Here is a 20,259-nt window from a genome sequence, read left to right on the forward strand (position 1 = left end):
CCCATATCCCATTCCATTTTCCTTCTCAAGAGTTTTTAAAGTGGCTTCAAATAATAATTTACTTTGAATAGCAAATTGTATTTGGACTTTCTGTTGTCTTTTTTAAATTATTCCACTGGAATTTATGGTTGCTAAAAACAAAAACAAAAAGATGAAGGAAGAGAAATGATATCACTAATATTAGATTTTTAAAAATAAAGGATCCAGAAAACCATAAATAACAATAACAAGAGATTAATTTAGATAAAGAAAATAACATTTAGTTTTGTTTCCATACAACATTTGATATTTTTTTAAAGATGCTTAGTAGCCACCTAAAAACATTTGATAGAAAATAATTCTGTACTTTTTTTGTCAGTTTTTCTGGACATCAGGTGAGTCCTTGTATGGTCTGGTTTTAAAGTCTCCACCAAAATATTGGATAGGATCATTGTTCCATTTGGTTTATAGTCTATTTTCTCACCAGACTAGGAACTCCAGATGTCAATTGGAGTTTTACAAGATCAAAGGAAGACTATGGCCCTGAGAGTTCATCTGCTCTTTCTGCTTATTCTTCTCAGAAGTTGTAATCCTCTGTTTGTAGCACTAGACTTCAGTTGCTTTAGAAATAAATGCAGTTCAAAGCTCTCTATAAGTTATCTGCTGCTTGCAAAAAAGCAGTTCCTAGAACATTACTTGTATGTCAGAAATCTGCTTAGTGTTTACAACCTAGTGATTTGAAAAACTAACTGATCTAGCCATCTAAGTATTAAAGGAAGCCATGAAACCTATGAGGCAGAACTGGATTGCCATGTCGCTGTGCACAGCACAGATATGAAGAAGTTGAAATCACTCAATGAATGCATCTTTAACCTCCATATCTAATGAGGTGCCCTTTTAGTTATTGCACAGAATTAATACCAAAAAAAGCCCACAATATATTAATTTTCCAATAAATGAATTGTACCAATGTTCTAAAAATGTATTTTAAAGCCTATATTGCCAAGCAGGAAGAATTTCCTAAACAGAAGGTATAAGAACTGTAGAATTTTACCAAAGAAAAATCAATTGTTTCAAAATACAACACATAATCACATGCTCACACACACATATATCCCACAGCTCTATTATTAACATTAAAGTGAAAAAGAAATTGGTCTAGTAAGATTTATCAGTTAATCTGCATCCTGTAATTCCAGAAATGAATAAAGGGAATTCATTAAAATTAAATAGCATTTGTATTTCTAATACCACCACCAATTTACGTACACATGAAACATGTTCTGTACAACAATGTAAACTTCACAGCAAGCCATTGTTACATTCATTAGAGCAGAATTTTCCATTTTCTTTAAGTTACAACATAATTTTGGGCTGTGATTGCTGAACACACAGGTAAGCCAACAATAACAGTACAATTTAGTTTCACAGTGGTTTTCTTAACATGAAGTTCATTTTAAGTGTCTTTGTAAAACATTTCACATTAAACTTGCTTCTAAGTGACTTCCTTTAGAGCCTTTCTCATTCAGATATTTTCCACCCCCTTATCTTTATATGCTTGGCATGTGTGTTGTTTGACTAGAATATAAAATGGGAGACTAGCTTGTTTTATCTGTTTTTTGAGTCCTTTGCTGTAGAAAGAAAGTGTCCTTCATGATGCTGAAGCCTTCACTGCCCACACAAAATTTGGGGGCAAGTTGAGGTCCAGGAGCCCAAGAAGCCCACCACCAAACAAAGACAGAGATGTTGCCAGAAAGTCACCTTTGCAAAAAAGAAAGAAAAACAAAATAGAGAGGAGGTGGGGTTGGGGAGAGGGGGATATCCCATGGCATGAAGACACAAATGCACCACCCAGAGTCCATATTTACAAACTAATAGAAAATATAAACATTACTGTATTTGGAACCAAGACAAAACACCAGGAGCTAAATTCAGAAATTGCTTGTGTTCTACATATTTATCAACAAAATAGGTTATCTCTTAAAAATAAACAAAGGATCACTCAAACAAGTCAATTATTGATTGGTTTCCTAATGGTAAATTAAGGCTTACTTGGTCACCTTATTTGATTAGAGGGTGTAGCATAACTTTTTTTTCTACATGTGTTTTTCTTTATTGATTTTGCAAAATCTCAACAATTGCACATTTCAAAAGTTCAGGTTGATTTAGAATAAATATACATGTGTGGTTTTACCAAAGACTAGTTTAAAAGTTCCTTAAGCCCTTTGAGGGGTGTAGATTTCTTCACTACGTTAAAACAGTGTGTGGGCAACACAAAAGTCTCATTCAATCGTTAACGTTGCTTTTGTTTTAAAATCCTAAGTCGTGTCAGGTTTTCTGCAAGAAAGAGGTTATGGCAAGAAATATTTAAGTGTCATCAGCACAAAGGATGTGAGTCTGTAAAGCCAGCTCTCCAGGCAAGAAGGGTAGAAGGCAGGAGGGGTGAGATGTGAAACCTGGGAAAGTGGGGAGGATGTGCTGAGAAGGGGAGACCCGAGAGCAGCTGCTGGAGACGGAATTTCTCATCAGAGTGCAGAAGCGGTGACAGAATGACTACCTTCTCTGGCTGCCTGCATTCCCTTGAAGGCCAGCGATGCCGGAATGTCACAGTTGTGGGGGGACAGTGGGGTGCCACCCGCATGTTGCCACCCATGTCCAGCAACGTAACCAGAAGGAGCAGCGCTGTAGGTCATGTAAGGTGACACTTGGGCTGGGGTGGGGTAAGGAGCCATGCTGGATGCTGACACAAAACTGCTCACAGCTGGGAGACCGTTTGGTGCCTAAGAGAAAAAGAGATGAAAAATAATCACATTTTTTGTAATCCACAGGTTCTTAGAAAGAAGCAAAATATAAATTCTGAGCAAGCTAACAATATTATTACTATACTTTCTGAAGCATTTTTTTTAGATCTGATCTGAATTACATTCTAAAGGCACTCAAAGTTTTGCTACTTAAACAAATGAGGCTGAAAAGCAAGATATTATTCTTTCCACAAAAGTGTTAAGGAAGCTACAACCAGAAAGTTCACACTATTTGCTTTTGCAACTTGGAAATGTAGGAAGGAGAAGCAGGGCAAAGAAAGAATTAATGGTGATTAAATACTCTCAGAAATCTGTTCAGCTGTCCACACTGCCTTTGTCAACTATCCCAATGCCTTGGTTTTGTTTGGCTCTTTTGTTGAGGCATTTGTGACTGCCCTGGTTGGTATATAGCTTTCATTTCCAGTAAAATAAGGGCACAGAGTATGGGCTGTCACATTAGAAATACAAAATTAGCAAGACTTTATTTCCTTTCTGATAAAATTTTGGAAGAAAATAAATAAAAACATGGCCCATATTTTAAGACATCAAGTTGAAAATGCTGGTTGGACAAAAGACACGTAAAATCATGTTTTGTCTTGCAAGTGTTTTGTTTGTTTGTTTGTTTAATGAACACTGGGATTTTTTTCCAAAATTTTATCAGAAAGGAAATTGTCTAGCCAAATACAAATTAACTGCATATGCATGGCTTTAAAATTGGAAATTTTGCTTGAAAATGTTTTGTGCTCAATAGTGTGAGTATTTAAAACCCATATGAACAAATCTCTTGAAATTAACTTAGATCTTTGTTTGAAAAAAAAAAAATCTTTGTTTGCAAACAAAACGCAACAGCCCTGGCAGGCAAGCCTGCCTAGAAACCAGTGCTCTTTTGGCACCCAATAAATTATTGTTGGTATCGTTACTATTAACAACACCAAAAACACCCTGATTTCTAATCCTACTTCTGGCATGAACACTCGGCACTCTTCTTCAAGTAGCTTATTTTTTTTTCTCCTCTATTTCTACACTATTTAGAGATAAATAATGAAGCCTATTTCCTGGTCATGACATGAATGGGCTAACACATTAACATATTTCCTAGTGAAAATATAAGTAAATATGAGAATTCAATTAGAAAACTCAATTTAATTCTTAAATAAATCAGACATGTCTTAGTTATTTTATCCAATTCAATTACAAAACAGAAATTGTTGTTTTTTATATTTTCCTTTTTTTCAGCACTGGGGATTGAACCTAGAGCCTTGTACTGCTAAGCATGAGCTCTTCCATTCAGCTTCATCACTCGCCCTGGAAATTGTTTTATATTTAATTTACTTGGCTATTATTTTCATTTTTACACGTGTGAGAATGCAATGGTAGGGTCTCAAAAAGTATGTTTGAAATGAAAGTGTGTGTGTGTGTGTGTGTGTGTGTGAGTAGTAGTAGTAGTAGTAGTAGTAGTAGTAGTAGAATATATACGTGGGTGTAGTTGAGCATTTCTCATGAATTTCTGACAAAATAAGAAAAAAATATATTAACCTTGTATCTTGGGTTTGGAAGAACATACACCTTGGTGTTCTTCTACGTGTCAATGTTTACTCTTTGAAAAATGGGGGAAAAGAAAGGAAATTAAAGTTTCTTGAGTGTCTACTGTGTCTTAGGCACCAAGAAATATTCAACATATATTACAGAATTATGAGGATTAATGAATTGTAAACTGTTGGGTTTATCACAATTACAAGATAATATATTATGAATATGATATAATGTTCAATTGAAATTAAAATATATTTCAAGGGATCCCAAGAAAGATGCTGCATTTTTTTAAACAAAACACAGCATCATTAGCAAAGAAACCATTGCGTATCACCATCAGAAAAAAAAAAAAACGGATGTAGATGGAAGGATTTATCCATTTACTCCAAGCCAAGTGGCCAGTCCATGGCCATGAATTAAAAGAATTTATCACCCCTGTCTGATGCAGGGTCTTCTGTAGTGCATCATGCTGTTTTTTTTTTTTTCTGGAAAATTAGAAGACAGATCCAATTAATATCAAACTAGACTGTCTTTTGAGATAACATTTAGTAAAAGATTCTTTCCTCTTCTAGAACTCAATTCTCATTGTTAAATTCTTTCTTTTTTTTTTTTTTTGCTTTTTAAAAAAATCCTTTTTTCTCCATTTTGAGAATGACTAATTATGTCTCAAATGGCTAATTTTATCTCACATTAAGGTTCTCAGAAAATGAACGTCAAGATAGTTATCAATCCAGCATTTCATAGAGATTACAGTTTTAATCACTTTTCTTCAGAGTTTCCCCAATAATCTGAAAGAAATTTACGTTTAGAATGGGATCATTCCAATAGAATTATGGAAAGATGTTCACATCAGTACTTGGCCTTCTCCTAGGGATAATTAGTATTTAATACTATTGATCAGTGTGCACCTAGAAAAGTAAAATAAGAATGTTAAGGCCTGGGAATACAGCTCAGTGGTAGAAAGCATTCTTGGCTTGTAAAGACCCTGCATTTCATCCCAAGACACTGACCCTGGAATATAAACCATGCTGAATATGACTTTCATCTTAGATAATGCTCCTGGAATTTAGGGAAAGCAAAATATCAGACTTAGGCCTTACCTTCAGGTACCTTACTTACTCCATGACTATATTCATTTATCAAGCATAAAAAAATACTACCATTTTATACCTTTATGTCCAATTTCTCATACTTAGCATACCAAACTTCCTTTATGTTATTATTCTACTAGTATTAAACACTTCAAAGTTCTCTAAAATCTACAATCTTTATTTAGTGTCACTTTATTGATAGAATCCCCTCTGTATTACAGAAAGGGTAGAAAGAAAAGCTCAAAAAGGGGTGATTTCTTCTTGCTTAGTGTTTGCTTTAAAAAAACCAACCTTAGTATAAAAGCAGCAGTATAAAAATAATAACCTTAGCTTTTCCTTGGGTTAAATAATGACCTAGATTAGGGGGAGTCTTAACTTTTCATTTTACTTTTGAAGTTCAGATTTAGAAATTTAGAAAAAAATGAGTAAGCAAGAGAGAACAACTGGCTTCAAAATGTTCCTGCCTCCTGCCACCTACACTATTCATTCATTCTAATGACTCAATAAACACATCAATTTTCTCACTATTAATTTTGAAACATGACATTAGTAAAAGATATAAATCTCTACTGGGTAAAGTAATTGTTATTTATGAAGCAATCACTTAAAGAGTAAAATTTTCCACTGCAAAGGAAACAACTACAGGTAGCATTGATGTTTGTTTATTCTTTCGAGTAAAAGAGTACACGACTTAAACTCCCCAAATCTGTTTAATGTTTTCATTGAAGGGCATGTAATTAATCTGAAAAGCTAGCTAGCTGAGTACGCTACCAAATGTACACCATAAATATAGTGGGAGCAAACATGCTAAATTACTCTATTTAATTGGATTGTAAATATGATTTATAAATCAACCAACATATGGAATCCCCAGGGAAGAGTAAACAAATTTTCCAAATGAAACTTCAGCAATGGGCATGTAATGGAAATCTCATTTTTGAAAATGACTTTGCCTAAATATTTAATAAATAAGACTTCAACCCATCAATTTATTTTTCGTGTAGATCTTCTATGGGAGCCTTGAGAATTCCTTACTCTGAAGGACTATGCAAGGGCCTTCCCTATAGCATATTATCTTCTGCCTAATTTTGAAAATAAGATTTACTAATACAAAGAAAAACAGACCAAAATGCATACCCTGAAAAAAAAATAAGTTATTTCTTTGTGGAGTATTTTTAGGAAAAGACAACTTTCATCACACGGACATTACAGGAAACAGTCTAAAACAATATTTAAAATGAAATGTAGTTCTGGTTATGGTTATCAGAGAAGAATGAAAGCATGAACTTTCATTTCACCTGTTCTAAAATATGAGAGAAGTAGATTTTTCAGTTTTTAAAAAGTAGTTTTAATGAACATGTTGAAAAGCTATGTCAGCAGAGGGCTAGATTAGAACCTGTTCAAAGACAGGGACTTGCCTTAATTACCTTGTATCCCCATAAAATAGAACACATCTTAGACATTTTCTAAACTCAAGTTACTATAGGTTTGTGAAAGCAAAAGATGTGGTAGTTTAAGGACAAAACAAAAAGCTAGGTACCCTTTATCACAGAGCTAACATTATACTTTAAACAAAATGAATAAAGTTGTTAAAAAAGTAAACAAAATTTCTAAACTACACATTTCATTATTGGATTTATGATTATTCCATTTTTTCCTCTTTTCCTTCCAAGAAAATGGAATTGCAGTAGTATCCAAATACTTGTGATCATAGGGAGGGGGGATTGTTATGATAACTGGCAATTAGAGCTTATAGTTTATTTTTCAACTTTGGGGAATTGTCTGCTCAACATATTCTCTCTTGAAGAAAACACAAATTACAGTGTCAGAATCTCTACCCCAATCTATCATCCGCTTATCAGCACTACCTGGTCGTCTCCTTCTCATAAAATATATTTACCTTGGCTTTATGTTAAAGTATATTTAGCCACAATGAAGTTGTACTTCACCTAGAATTTCAATATTGATATCATAATCAAGAAAAAGTTTCATATCTGCAAATAAGCAAGATGCTTTTTTGGTGAAATCATTTTCCTGACTATTGTTCTTCCCTTGTTAATTCATTATGTAATGACCTACTAAAACAAACCTGATAAAATGAAAAGATGGTTACAAAGATGGTTTTAACATTCACCCACAAGGATCTTAATTATGTTTAGTTATCACACTGCAGAGCTAAATGTTTCCAGGTAGTGGGAAGCTGCTGCACAGTACTTAAAAAGTTTCCAATTTTTAATTCTAATTTTTCTAAAATATTATTAAAATTGGTGTAGCCTTCAACAGCTTATTCTTAAAAGTTTCATTTTGTGTTTTGTTGACACATAATAATTGTACAATTGATGGGGTGCAGTGTGGTATTTGGATACATGCATACATTGTGTAATAATCAAATCATGGTTTTTAGAACATCCACTGCCTCAAGCATTTATTATCATTTCCTGGGTAAGAACATTAAGAACCCTTTCTTTGAGTTATTTTGAATAAGCTTAAAATTTCTTAATTATCCTTTCCTGATATTTTATATGACACATTTTACTGGTATAAAATTAATTTTGATTAAAACTAATACTAGTTAAAAGTTAGCCAGGTCAAATAATATTTTTCATAATAGCTAATATTATCAATTTCAAACACTCTTTATTGGTATTTGTCTAAGATTTCATTCTGTATAAAATTATAAATTATTTAACAAAAGTTAACTTTATTTGAAGTGAAGAAAATTCAGTATAATTTAACTTCTTCCTTCATGAGAACTATATGTTCCCAAGGACAGCTAGTTTTTAAAATAATGCACTAGAAAATTACATTCAGGATTCTGAATACTATCTTCAATTCAAAGACAATGTACAAGTGAATGCTTTGCGAAAATTTCAGATCATGTCTTTAAATTTAACTGTTTTCACAACATATTTAATTCTGAACTTTTAGAAATTCAAGTATTTATAGACTATTCTCTATTTCTGATATCTGAATTTGTAATTGGTGTTATATTAAAGTTACTGAGTTAACATATGCAACCCCAAAATGAAGAAACTGAAAACTTGTAAATCTACCATTCAGATTACTTTAAAGGACCAGATAAGCAATATTTTTTTTCTGAGAAAGAATATTCATTTGTAGAAAAGAACAATATAGTTACTTATAAACTGTTTGAATAAAACAAGGCATTAATTTGCCAAGTTCCATGTAAAAAGGGCAGATATAGTCCAACCTCTTGTTTGTCTATTTAATGTTCTTTTGCCATTTGATTATATTCAATAGCAGTTTTATGCTTTTAACAGAACAGAATCAGTCATTAGGACCAGGGAACATTGTTGCCATTCAGAATTAGCTGAGATTAAAATGTCCAGCTCAATATTAAATGTAGGTGGAAAAGCTAAAAGAAGTAAATATTCTATCTTCAGAGATACTCAATAAAGTCTTCTGAATAATAATATGTCAATTAGGGTGTAGTGTTAACGTGTAAGAGAAAATTTTAATATTCTAAACTAATTTTTAAAACAAAAGATATGTATATAGCTGCACAGTCCTCTTTCTATCTTCCCGTGTAATTTAAAAATAAAAACTGTAGATTACAGTAATCAATAGGATCCATAATTAGTTGCAAGTTCAGCCATTTGGTAATTTTATAGGGGACTTCTGAGAAAATGTGCTCTAAGCCCTGATTCTGAATTCTCAATTTCCTCCTTTATACACTAAAATGAAACTGGTATAATATAATTTTGCATTATTTAATAACAACCATAAATGCTCTGAAATTATTTTAGGCAAAAATTTTCAGCTTTTGTCAAAAACTTTCAAGTTTTGATAGTTATTCATACAGAGGGGGAAATGTTACCTGAGTTCACATTTTGGTTGGAATATAATAACATTTTGAAAGATTACAAGTAAGAGAAATGCACACACACACATATGCTATACACTTCACCTTTGCATTTTTATAAGTGAATGTTAATATATCACTTTACCCTCAATGAAGGTAAAGTCCAAAACGGATAAAAAACTGATACAACCTAAGCTTATATGCCTATGTAGCCTATTGTCAGTATTAAGCACTATTTTAATAATCATAATAGACTAGCAACTGACTTACATTACGCTTAGAAACTTTTCATATTCTGAAATTCTGCATCATTTTAATTACCTACCTACATGACAAAGCAGAAGACAAGCATGTTACAATTCAGAACTTTTAAATATTAAAATCATTTTTATTCTGTAAAAAAAATAAAATGTGTTCTCAAATATTTAGAGCAATATGTGGCCACTGATTGAAATCACTTGCTTTTGTAAAACTAACTAATCAATAATAAATATGATTTCAAATTCAGTGTATAAAAGGTAATCTATTTTAGTGTTCAGAATACATAGAGTGGATTATTTGAAATCATATTTAATTTTTTCATTTTAAATTAATTGACAGATTGGTTTTGAAATGTATCATAAATTAACCATTTCTTCAATGTAAGTCAAAAGAATAAAATGATTTACAACATATGTAAGTCAAAAGAGTAAAAATGAAAATAACTATAAATGTTTTGGATTTAAGGCTGGTTTATACATAAACTGGGTTCATCAACTACACAGGAGAATTAGAAACTTTTAAAACTATACTTCACAATATGTTATTCCAAGAAATGATGAGCTAATAAAAAGTACTAAATACCTATTTAAATGCTTGCTATTATGTTCAGTGTTTTGTATACACCCTTTTTAGTGTTTGTAACAAAATGCCTTGACATTTTTTTTTTTTTTTTTTTTGCTATGGGCTTTCTAAACAACGTGTATTATTTTAAATATGGCTGATTTTTAAAAGTCAATCTGTAGCATTTAGAACGTAGGTAATATTTACTGAGTGCTTACTATGTGCCATATGGTTGCATCATCTCATTGAATTCTCATATCTTTTGAGGTTGGGACTATTATTTCTTCCTTTTAAAGATAAAGAAATGAGGGCTCTAAAAATTTAAATAACTTGCTTAAGAAGTGGTGGTGCTAGATCAGAGCTTCTAACCATTGTACATATTTGATGAGTGGTGAAATAAATGGGGCCCTTTTGTAAAAGAAAACGATAAACTTCCTTATAATATCCCATTGGCATTCTTTGCACAGAAAGAGATAAGGAAGAGGATTCTCCTCTGGCTATTTTCTGTGTGGTGTTTATCATGGGATAGCTGATATGCATTCTGACTCTGATTGAACGAAATCAGGGAGGGAAGAGGAAGTGGAACTGGGCTTTGTTAGAGAAAATAGTGACAAGGATCACACACACCAGGCTGTCCCCCATGAATAAGAATAATAAATTCTTATTATTAATAAATTCCACTGGAGTTTAAAAGCTGATTTTTATCCTATAAGAAAGCATTAAACTTTGGAAGCCTTCAAAATAATCAAACAAAAACTAAGTATTCTGAGGCTTTGAAATTGGAGTTGGGGATTAAGAAATTTGCAAACCTACAGAGGTCTGTCTGCTCAAGGAAATCTTAGTCTGCCTTCAAGTCCGGTTTTTGAGAGTTTCGAACTCTTGACTATCTTAGTGATGAATTTAGACTCAGTCTCTTGGGTTTTCGTTGTGGTGATTCCTTAGCTTCCCCCCACACCCCAGGGGGAGGGGGACACAAGTGTTTTAAATTTTATTTTGGAGAGTTGGGGGTGGGACGGAGGGAAAGAAAAATTAAATGGTCCAAAGCCAGTCCGTATAATTTGAGGTTTTCTCACTAACCTCCCTTGGGAGAGGACGATGCGACCTTTAATCGGGAAATGGTAACTTTGTTAGGTTTCTCTGGTTGCCCCTCTGGTCTCTCTCGGAACCACCTTAGGGGAGCGGTCGGAGCTCGAGGTCCCGCGACAGGCGTCCCGCAGGGCCGAGCGACCATCCTCTTGCGCCCCTGGCTCCGAGGCCGCGATCCATCTCGGGCGCTGTTCTGAGAACCCCAGGCTGCGAGGCCCCGGCCTTTAGGAAATTCCTTTTTTGGTTAATTCTAGCCCCTTTGCGAATAACGGAAGGGCTTCAGGCGCGGCCTGCCCGCGCTCCCGGGTCCAAACAGGCCTGAAAGCGCTTCCCAGGGCCGCGCCTGAGGGAGGCACACGCCCTGGCGCGCGCTCCTGGCCTCTGGCGGGCGGGGGTGAGGGGGTCGTGGCCTCCACTCGGCCCTCGGAGGCTCGAGCCTCGGTCCTGCCTCCATCAACTGGGAATCCGGCTAGTGGCAGCAGCAGGTCCTCAGCCTGGGTTTCTCTCGGTTAGGGCCCAGAAAGGGACCCGAGTCCTCCACCTCCCAAACCCCTCCGCCGCGCGACCCACCTGGCCAGGCCCTCGCCTCCTCACCTGGCCATACTTGACTTCCTGCTCCAAGGCTCCCTTCTCCAGCCCGTTGACCGCGTGCGGAGCGGCAGCAGGGAAGTTGTTGCGGCCCAGGCTGCTCCACTCCTCCACCTTGGGGCTGTGGTAGGGGGAGCTGTCGCTCACTCCTGGGAAGGAGGAGAAGATGTCAAGCTGATGGCTTGCCCGCTTGCCCCCCTCTGGAGACGCGGCCGGAACCTAGCCTAGCAACCAGAGTGCTCCCGGACTACAATCTCGGGGCGGGGGCGGGAAGAGAGTGGCCCAGAGGGTCCCTGTGGCCATCTGCGGCCTCCACCACTCACAGCCCAGGACCTAGTAAAGTTGTACTCGCCTAAGAGTAGGCCTCTCTGAGTCGTTCCACCCCTGCCTGCATGAAGATAGTTTGGGATTTGGGGAAGTTTTGCCTTTTGTTTTCAAGCAGCCTTGGATTTCCCTCCTCCTTTCCGTGGAAGAAACTTGAGAATTTTCCCGAATGAACCTCACAGAAAGAACCTGTGAGGTTGAATACCTTTTTCTTTAACCTGGGGCGAACTGGAGGGAGGTGGTAAAGATCTGAGATTCTGGCAGTTTGAAAATGGAGAGAGAAGTGCCCTGACCTGAGGTACCCGGCTTGGTGCTCAGAGACATCTAGAAAAGTGCTCACTGCATTGTGGGGATCTGGTACTTATGTCAACAAATAGGGCTAAAGACCTGCAAAGTCCTTTGCAAACAAATACATAAATGATGCACACAATACACATGCAAAATGCAAGATTTCCAACTTGTTTGAGCAAGGGACTATTCTTCTGTGCTCTCTGTACACATTAAATATATGAGGTTATATGTGTATGACTCAAAAATAAATTCTGTCGCTGACACTGTAAATAGCACCAGTGACAGTGGCAGAAATACAGAGGGGTTTTTTTTAAGTATAAGAGAAAATGAAATAAAAATGAAAGTAGAATCAAGTATTAAGAAAAGGGGGAAAGCCACCAGTTATCCTTTTATTTCTTGAGGGAGATGCAAAGAAAATTATATAGTGTAAGGTGATTACCACAATATCGATGGTTGTGCATATTGAATTACTGGCATCTTTAAGTGACCAAATAAAATTTTAAAGGAGATACTTAGACCACAAGTGATGTCTTTTTGTTTCCTATTTTGGAGCTAGGGATTGAAGGGTGAGCTTTGACAAAGCCACCATAGCTTAATTTTAAACACTTCCATCCAAAACAGTGTTTTAAAGGGGTGATCATTTTAAAGAAATTATCATTCTGTGTTTACAGATTTGTCTGAAACCATGTTGTTCAAAGCTGACATCCACAATCAACAACAATGAAAAGTTGTGCCTCTCCGTGATCCTATACTTTCCTAATTGACATTTGGTCTGATTGTAGGATCCCTAGAGAAGAAAAATTTTCTTTTCAACTCCATCAGCCTTTTTTCACTATGTCTCCCCCTTCCAAAGAAATAGATTGTGCTCCTATTTTTTGCACCAAGAGACTGTTTGGGTCCAGAACTGCCTGAGTTCTTTGCCTCTCCAGACAAAAGGCACTCGGTGGGCACAAGCCTGAAGTTATCTTAAGAAATTGAGATCCCCCTGTGAGCTTCCATTTCTGCTGATCTCACACTTTCCCATGAACAGGGGCTTCCTTTAAATGTCAGTGAGGTCAGTTTATCCTATAAATCAAGGGCAAACTCTCTCCAACTAAAGCCCCAACTAGCTCCAAATAAGACAAAACTGGATTCCTGTAAATTCATGGTCAAAAAACAAGAAGATGAGAAATCAGGGCCCTGCTTTAATTGCTTAAAAAGGTAATTGTGCCAATGTGGTGGCAACTGCAAAAGGCAGGAAATAATTAAAGGAACTATTTCCCCCTTTCCTATTTAGTTTTTTTCCCCCCTCTGCACTTTTTAAACTTTATGCTGAGAAATTAAGAAGGTAGGCTATCTCTGCATTATTTAAATTCTGTGTCTACCGCATTTTTACTTTCTTTTCTCCCTACCAAGAAAGAAGTTAACGCCTTTTTATTTATTTTTTAACAGCGCAGTAAAAGAAAACAAACACAGGTCTCCTGCGGAAGCCAGACTGAGCAGGAGGGCTCCGGGAATCGTTCTGACCACGCGAAAGACCTCAGGACTCGGCAAGGTCAGGGGTGAGAAAGGAAAGGAACAGTGGGGTGGCATCGCTGAAGCCTTGCAAGAACTAGATACACGTCCACTTGTTTCCCGGGGACTAGGGGACCCTAAAAGAAAGGGGCAGGCTCGGGGACAACAGTAGAAAAGATGGCATATAATTTTGTCTGCGTCATATGCAGTGGTACTGATGTCTCTGTTAAGGTAAAAGTGAGGTGGGGGGAGGAGAAAGGGGAACCCGGAATCAGCTAAATGCAAGTTACAAAGTTACTAGTAGTAACCGGGACCTCCGTTTCCGAGGAAAATGAAGTGAAGCATAAGAATGAAACCAATTAGGTGACATTTGAACTTCCTGCCTGAGCGAATTTGGCCTGATTGCCTGAATCCGAGAAGAATATTACAATTTCCACAACGTATGAGACTGCTAGCAGTCACATCTAATCCCCCAAACAAGTTGCCTGTAGCGGCATCTGCCGCCGGCAACCTTAAGTCGGCTCGGGCCTCCAGGGCTGCGCCCCAAGTGGGCCCGGGCAGCGCTCACCAAGCCAGCCAGCCCGCTGAGGCTGCCGCAGTGCGAGGGGCGGGGGAGGGTGGAAAATGCGAACCATGTGTTGGGGACGGGGGGATGTTATGGGTCTGGTAGTTTGAGATGAGGCTGGAGACTGTGTGTGGCAAGGAAACAAGGGGCATGAGTTTCAAGTTAATGAGATCAGGACACCCCCTGGGAAGTCTCCTTACGTTTCCAAAGGAAAAAAAAAAAAAAAAGCCTCAGGTGGTGGGATAGGCACCGAGCCCGAGGCCGCAGACACTGGGATCCCCGCGGGGGTGCGAAGACAGGCTCTGCACGTCCTCACGCTAGGTCTCTGAGCCCTTACCTTGGTCGGTGATGGAGCGGATGCCCAGGATGTCGGTGACAGAGTGCGAAGAGGGCCAGGTGCGCGGCATGGCCACCGAGCCGGGGATGGCGGGCACCCCGGGTGGCGTGGGCACCTTGGCGGCAGCCGCCGTGATGGGACTGGGGTATGAGTAGATGTGGTTGTAGGGAAGCGCAGGCTGCGGCGCGGGCTGGTGCTGCTTGTATGAGTCGTAATGACCCTGTTGGGCCAAGTTGCCGATCTTGTTGCGCAGAATGCGACTGATGGAACTCACCGAGGGCACGTTGTACTTGTCGCACACGCCGTCCGCCAGCAGGCGGTCCCGGATCTCCCAGGCGAAGATGCCGGGGTCCCTCTGCTTGTAGGTCCGGATGTGTTTCACTACGGTGGGAGTGGTGACCCGGGGCTTGCTGCCCCCGATGGCTCCTGGCAAGATCGAGCCTGTCTCATTGTAGCGCGCCAGGATCTTGCTGACGCAGCCGTGAGAGACCCGTAGCTGGCGGCTGATGTCACACGGTCGGATGCCCAGTTGGGCCAGTTCCACAATGCGAAGCCTGATGGCGTTGGGCAGCGGCCTTCCGTTCACGAACACTCCTCCCAGCTGGTTCACCTCCCCAAAAGCTGGCTCTGCAAAAGGAACACACAGCGCGCGGGGACGCGCACCCGCCGCTTGGGACAGCCGCCTGCCACTTGGACTGTGAGTGTCCGGGGACAGAACTAACGCACCCACCCCTGACTAACCACTTGTACTGTCCCCAAACCATAGGTCCCCGAACATTGCCGAACGGCCCCAAACAATCTCGGGTCGGTTGGGATCCCTTTCTCATCCCTGCGTGGGGGCGGCTGCTACAGGCAAGTAATGTGGCGAGACTCAGGGCCGCTCCAGTGTTGAAGTCTCCGAAGCAGACGGGGAAATCCGTCTTGACGCCCGAACGCGCCCCTCCTAGCCAAAAGTCCATGGGCCGCTCCTCCCCACCACCAACTCGTCACCAGCGCCGCTCCCGGAGACCCGCGCAAAGTCTAGGGGAAGCTGGAAAGTTTTTGTTTGCGTGTGTGTGCGTGTGTAAAACAAAACTTGGGTTTCCACTGGAGCTGTAGAGCTCGCCAATGCCACAGCTCCTTTCTCTTAAAATCAGAAAATGGCACCAACAGAAACCCAGTAGCCAGCGTTCGGATTGAACTGCTGTGCGTCGCTGACCCTTAGCGTGTTCCTACAACTTGTAGGAACACGAGCAAAGTCAATAAGGAGAGTGTGAGCGCTCAGTGGCGCGCGCCCTCTCACTCCCTCCCTCCCTCCCTCGCCCGCTCGCTCCCTCCCTCCCTCCCTTCTCGGTTCTGACAGCGTCCCCCGCCGCCACTCACCCATTGCTCCGAACAGTACACCAACCGGGCCCCAGTTCCACACTCCCAGAAAAAAACTTTTCTCACGGCCTCAGTGGCCCGGCCTGTTGCTGCTCCGGGTTGCTGGTACCTCAGCTTCTCCCCGGGAGGAGGAGGCGAGAGTGCAAAAGGAAGGAGTAAAAGGAAGTCTGTGCCCTGATGAAAGAGGCTTGAGTTCTGCATTTCAATCTAAGCAGTAACGTGGGCTGGGCTGAGTAGGGCCGGGCAGCTCTGTCTATCACTCACTAAGGGCACACCCCCAAAGAGGAGGGTCCGAGGGCAAGCTGCGTGATGATTGGTGTCGTTCGGTGAGTGACAGCGCGGTCCGGGAAACTCCTTCCGCTGTCTTTTTCAGGCTGGCTCCGCACCTGGGTGACTAAATAGAATGAAAATGGGTATTTGACATCTTCCCGGGGGGCGGCACAGCAGACAGCAAATCAGGCTGCTAAAAATGCTGAATAAGCAAATGAAAGCGCTTGGTCTGAATATGAATGACTAGGAGGGGATGGAGACCTTGGAGACCCCTAGGTGGGAACGTGGAACATCTCAGAATGGAAGTTAAGACTCTAGGTGGGAAGCGCGGTACTGTTTACAAGGATGGGGGAGTCTTAGAATAACCGACCATGCAGGACTTTGGGGGCTAGCAGGAGGGAAGTTCTGTTACCCACCGATTCTACCTCATTCCAGACTACTCCAGGTGGCAAGAACGTAGGTGTGAGAAGGTAGGTGGGTCAGAGAGACCAGTGGGTAGCTGTGAGGCCGAGCCAGAGGTGTTAAGGCCAAGGAGGCCCCTCTTGCGGCTGACTTAGCACACTGAACTCATCCAGGAGCGCAGTGTCAACTTGGGCTCCAAGCAGAGATCTCGCCTGTGCGTAAAACAGTCACACGCACACAACCTTGCTGTGTGCGGAGAACTTAACTACACGTAGCTAAAGCTGGCTCACACTCCCACGTCGACCGATCACCAGTGCATAAGGAGCTCCCGATAAAGGCCAGCGGTCGGGGTAGAGGCCACCCCCCGCAGTATTCAGCTATGGTGCAGGGCAGTGAGTTCTTGGTGTAAGAATTTGCCAGGGCCCTCCAAACCAGTGAGCCATAGCAAAAGGGTCTTATTTAAATGTGTCAGTCTTAGTCCCAAGAAGGCAGGCAACGGAGACTACATATGTATGTAATTCTGGTGACTTCTATTTAGCTACCAGAGGCCCTGGGATTCTGCCTATATTTGAATTTTCACTTTCGTTCACTCTGTCTAAAGTGTACACTATGCTTTTTGGAGGTCAAGCTTATTAATATTTGAAGTAAAGTCTGTGAAGAATGTGAACAAAATAATAAACAAGGTGAACATTTTAAATGAATCTGTGAGTTCCTACTACTTCGGATAGAGAACAATGATAGTGCTACTTGATGGTCACGACGCTCCTTCTTGTGTACACAGTATTTAAGCTGATCCTCCCACAGTCCCGAGGTATGTGTGTGGCTACACAGAGGGAAGCTGACTGGGCCCAGATGGCTAGCCAACAAATGACAAGAACCCAGGAAAAAAGTAATGATCAGCTGTGCTTCTCAGAATGAACATTGATCTCCAGATCCTCGCGCTTCTATGGTGGGGACACATTCTAAATCCGAATTTACTTAGAGTCTGAAGGATTTGAAAGATAAAGACGAATTTAAACACGTTTGATTTTTCACAATCGGGATCTTGTGAAACGTCTTAAATCTAGAAATACTTGAATTTATTCCCTTTTTTTGGTTGGTTTCAAATGTTTAAAGTCTTCTCCACGTTTGACTTGAGAGATTTTACCCTGGTCTGATACCCAATACCTGTTATGTGGCACCTCCTGGCGCTTTACAACAAGGAGGGCTCTTGGGAATCCAAGATTTTTTAAAGTAGCTCCTTCTTAGGGATAACGTGTAAATTAATTGAGACTTTTCGACTTCAGAGCTGAGTTTACGATTTTGCCTTAGGCTCTACGACTTGATCAGGAATGCTCTCCCCCCCCCCCCCCAGACACTGGCAGTGAGTGGCGACCTCTAAACAGATTCATTGCCCCACTTCAGGGCACCCAGTGAGCGTTTCCTCACTCTTTGGGGCCGCTATGCCGTTACAGGGTTCTTCAGCCTACAGGTTGGCAAGACCCGATGCCCCGCTGAGGGTCTAACACCACCAGCCAGGAGTGATCCAGAGATCCATATGGTTCAGCGCTTGGGCTAGGTGGACTTAACATACAACATCCTCTTTCTCTCGGTCATCTCCTTCAGCAGTCACGCATCTCACTGGCTCACGCTCAGGTCCGCTGCCATCCACCTGCTGGAGTTGGCTGTAGCTGAGCACATGTAGCCTTAGTTACCGCGAACTCCCTTAGGCACGCTTAGACAGCTTGTCACTGAGCACATAGGTTCCCGCGGTGCGGAGCTCAGCAGGCCCACCTCTCGCGGGCGGTGGAGGGTGCTAAGCGCTATCAGCTCAAAGCGCGCAAAGAGTCATTCTTTGACGCTGTGGGCCACTAAGCATCCCAGGGAAGCGGAAGCCTACATACTGAGGAGCAGAAACACAGAAGCAAACACTGGCAGCTGGATCTTAGCTGGAAGGGCTGGTGCTGAATCCTCCGAACGGGGGTCAGGGGTCGCACACTGAGTGTAGGGGCGAAATAGCTGAGCCAGAGCAACTGACCTGGAGGAGAGGAATTAGGAAGAAGGGAGAGAGAAGAGAGAGAATAGGGATACGGGACTTGGAGAAATAGCAAGGGTCACCTGGGGTCAGCGCCCCCTGGTTACTGCCCGTTCTGGACGCAGGAGATCACACAGGGATCGGAAGAATTTCGATTAAAAGGAAATTTAAGACCAAAACCAAAACACAACCAGTAAGGCCTGCAGCTGGTTCTAGCCAGGGAGAAGCCAAAAGCTTTTCCCTAGGCGCTGTCGAGGCCTTCTCCGAGGGGTAACCCCTTCTCTGGGTAAATATTTATTCAATGGGAGACTGGAAGCTGGCCGGGCCAGAAAGTGTGAAGGAGGAGGCTAACCGGGTGGGGGGAATCCACACACTTGGCACTGATCTTACCCCGGGGTACACCCGCTGGCGGAAAGCCGGGCCCAGGACGGCTGGGCCTGGGCTTACAGGTGGGGAAGCTTTAGCCCTCAGTGCTTTTTCTCGGCTGGACTCAGCCCTGCCCCCGCGGACCCAGGCCAGATGTTGTAAAGTCTCCATAAATCAGCGGTCCCAGTGTCACGGGCCATCACCTGTGGCGCGCCCCTCCTGGCTCTAGCGGGATCTGAGGAGAGATATGGAGACCGGGAATCTAGCTCCTTCCAAGGCCGCCCTCAAGAGACCTGGCAGACAGCACCCAAGAGCTACTGAGATCATTAAGGGGTGCTGTAGATTGTGCGGTACATGGGGAGACCTGTCCCCGATCCCCAACCTGCCCGGATGTCAGCTTGCGGACACAGGTCAGTGATTACTGCGAGTGGAAGGGTAAAGTGTATGCATGTGGCGGGAGAAGAGTCCTCCTGTTCTCAGTGGCAATTAGGATGAGCAGAGCTGGTATAGAAGATTGCCCTCCTGCTGGGAACAGACTGGATCCCCAGCAAAGCCAGATGACGGCGCCGCCTCTCGCACATTGTGGGAGTTTCCAGGCACCGAAGACAGCCGGAGGCCAAGGCAGTGATTTTCAGAGTACAGTGATTTCTTCCAACCATCTGAGGGACTCTGGTTCCCTCACAGGAACGCCATTGCTAGGGTGAACCCGGGATTGCGGTGAGGCGCCGGGAAAAGAAAAAAAAAAGATCCGGCTTTTCTAGACCTGGGCCCACAGTGAAGGCCCTGCTTCATACGGTCAGCCTCGGTTCCTCTGCCCACTGCACCTCGTAGCAACTGCTGCAGCAAGGGGCAGCCAGAAGCGCGCCCCGTGCCCAAGGCCTAGAAGGGGTCCACCCTAGTCCAGGCAGATCCGTGCTTGGAGCTGCGGGTCCAAGGTCGGGACCGCTAAAGGAAACAAACATTAGGTGCTAAGGAGGTAGTCAGCCCGCAAGGCATTAACCATGCCCGAGTTAGGGGGAGGGATGCGGGAGGCGCCCACACACTGACCTGCGGTTCTGCACCATCTCAAGGAGAAGTTTCAGGAACCCCGCAGAGATGCCGAGCGCCGCGC

At 41.8% G+C, this 20,259-nt stretch overlaps 1 protein-coding gene across 1 annotated transcript; it reads right to left on the minus strand.

Moving 5' to 3' along the window:
• Nucleotides 1-249: 249 nt before the first annotated feature.
• On the minus strand, nucleotides 250-16,492 carry Pax9 (paired box 9). The gene is made up of 4 exons (XM_015489075.2): nucleotides 16,097-16,492; nucleotides 14,735-15,361; nucleotides 11,730-11,872; nucleotides 250-2,759 (listed from the first exon to the last, which is right to left on the minus strand). The coding sequence occupies exons 1-4, from the start codon at nucleotides 16,098-16,100 to the stop codon at nucleotides 2,505-2,507; spliced, it is 1,029 nt and encodes a 342-aa protein (XP_015344561.1). The 5' UTR covers nucleotides 16,101-16,492; the 3' UTR covers nucleotides 250-2,504.
• Nucleotides 16,493-20,259: the final 3,767 nt, after the last annotated feature.

This window comes from Marmota marmota, unplaced genomic scaffold (genome assembly GCF_001458135.2).
Source record: "Marmota marmota marmota unplaced genomic scaffold, marMar, whole genome shotgun sequence".
NCBI classification, from domain to species: domain Eukaryota; kingdom Metazoa; phylum Chordata; class Mammalia; order Rodentia; family Sciuridae; genus Marmota; species Marmota marmota.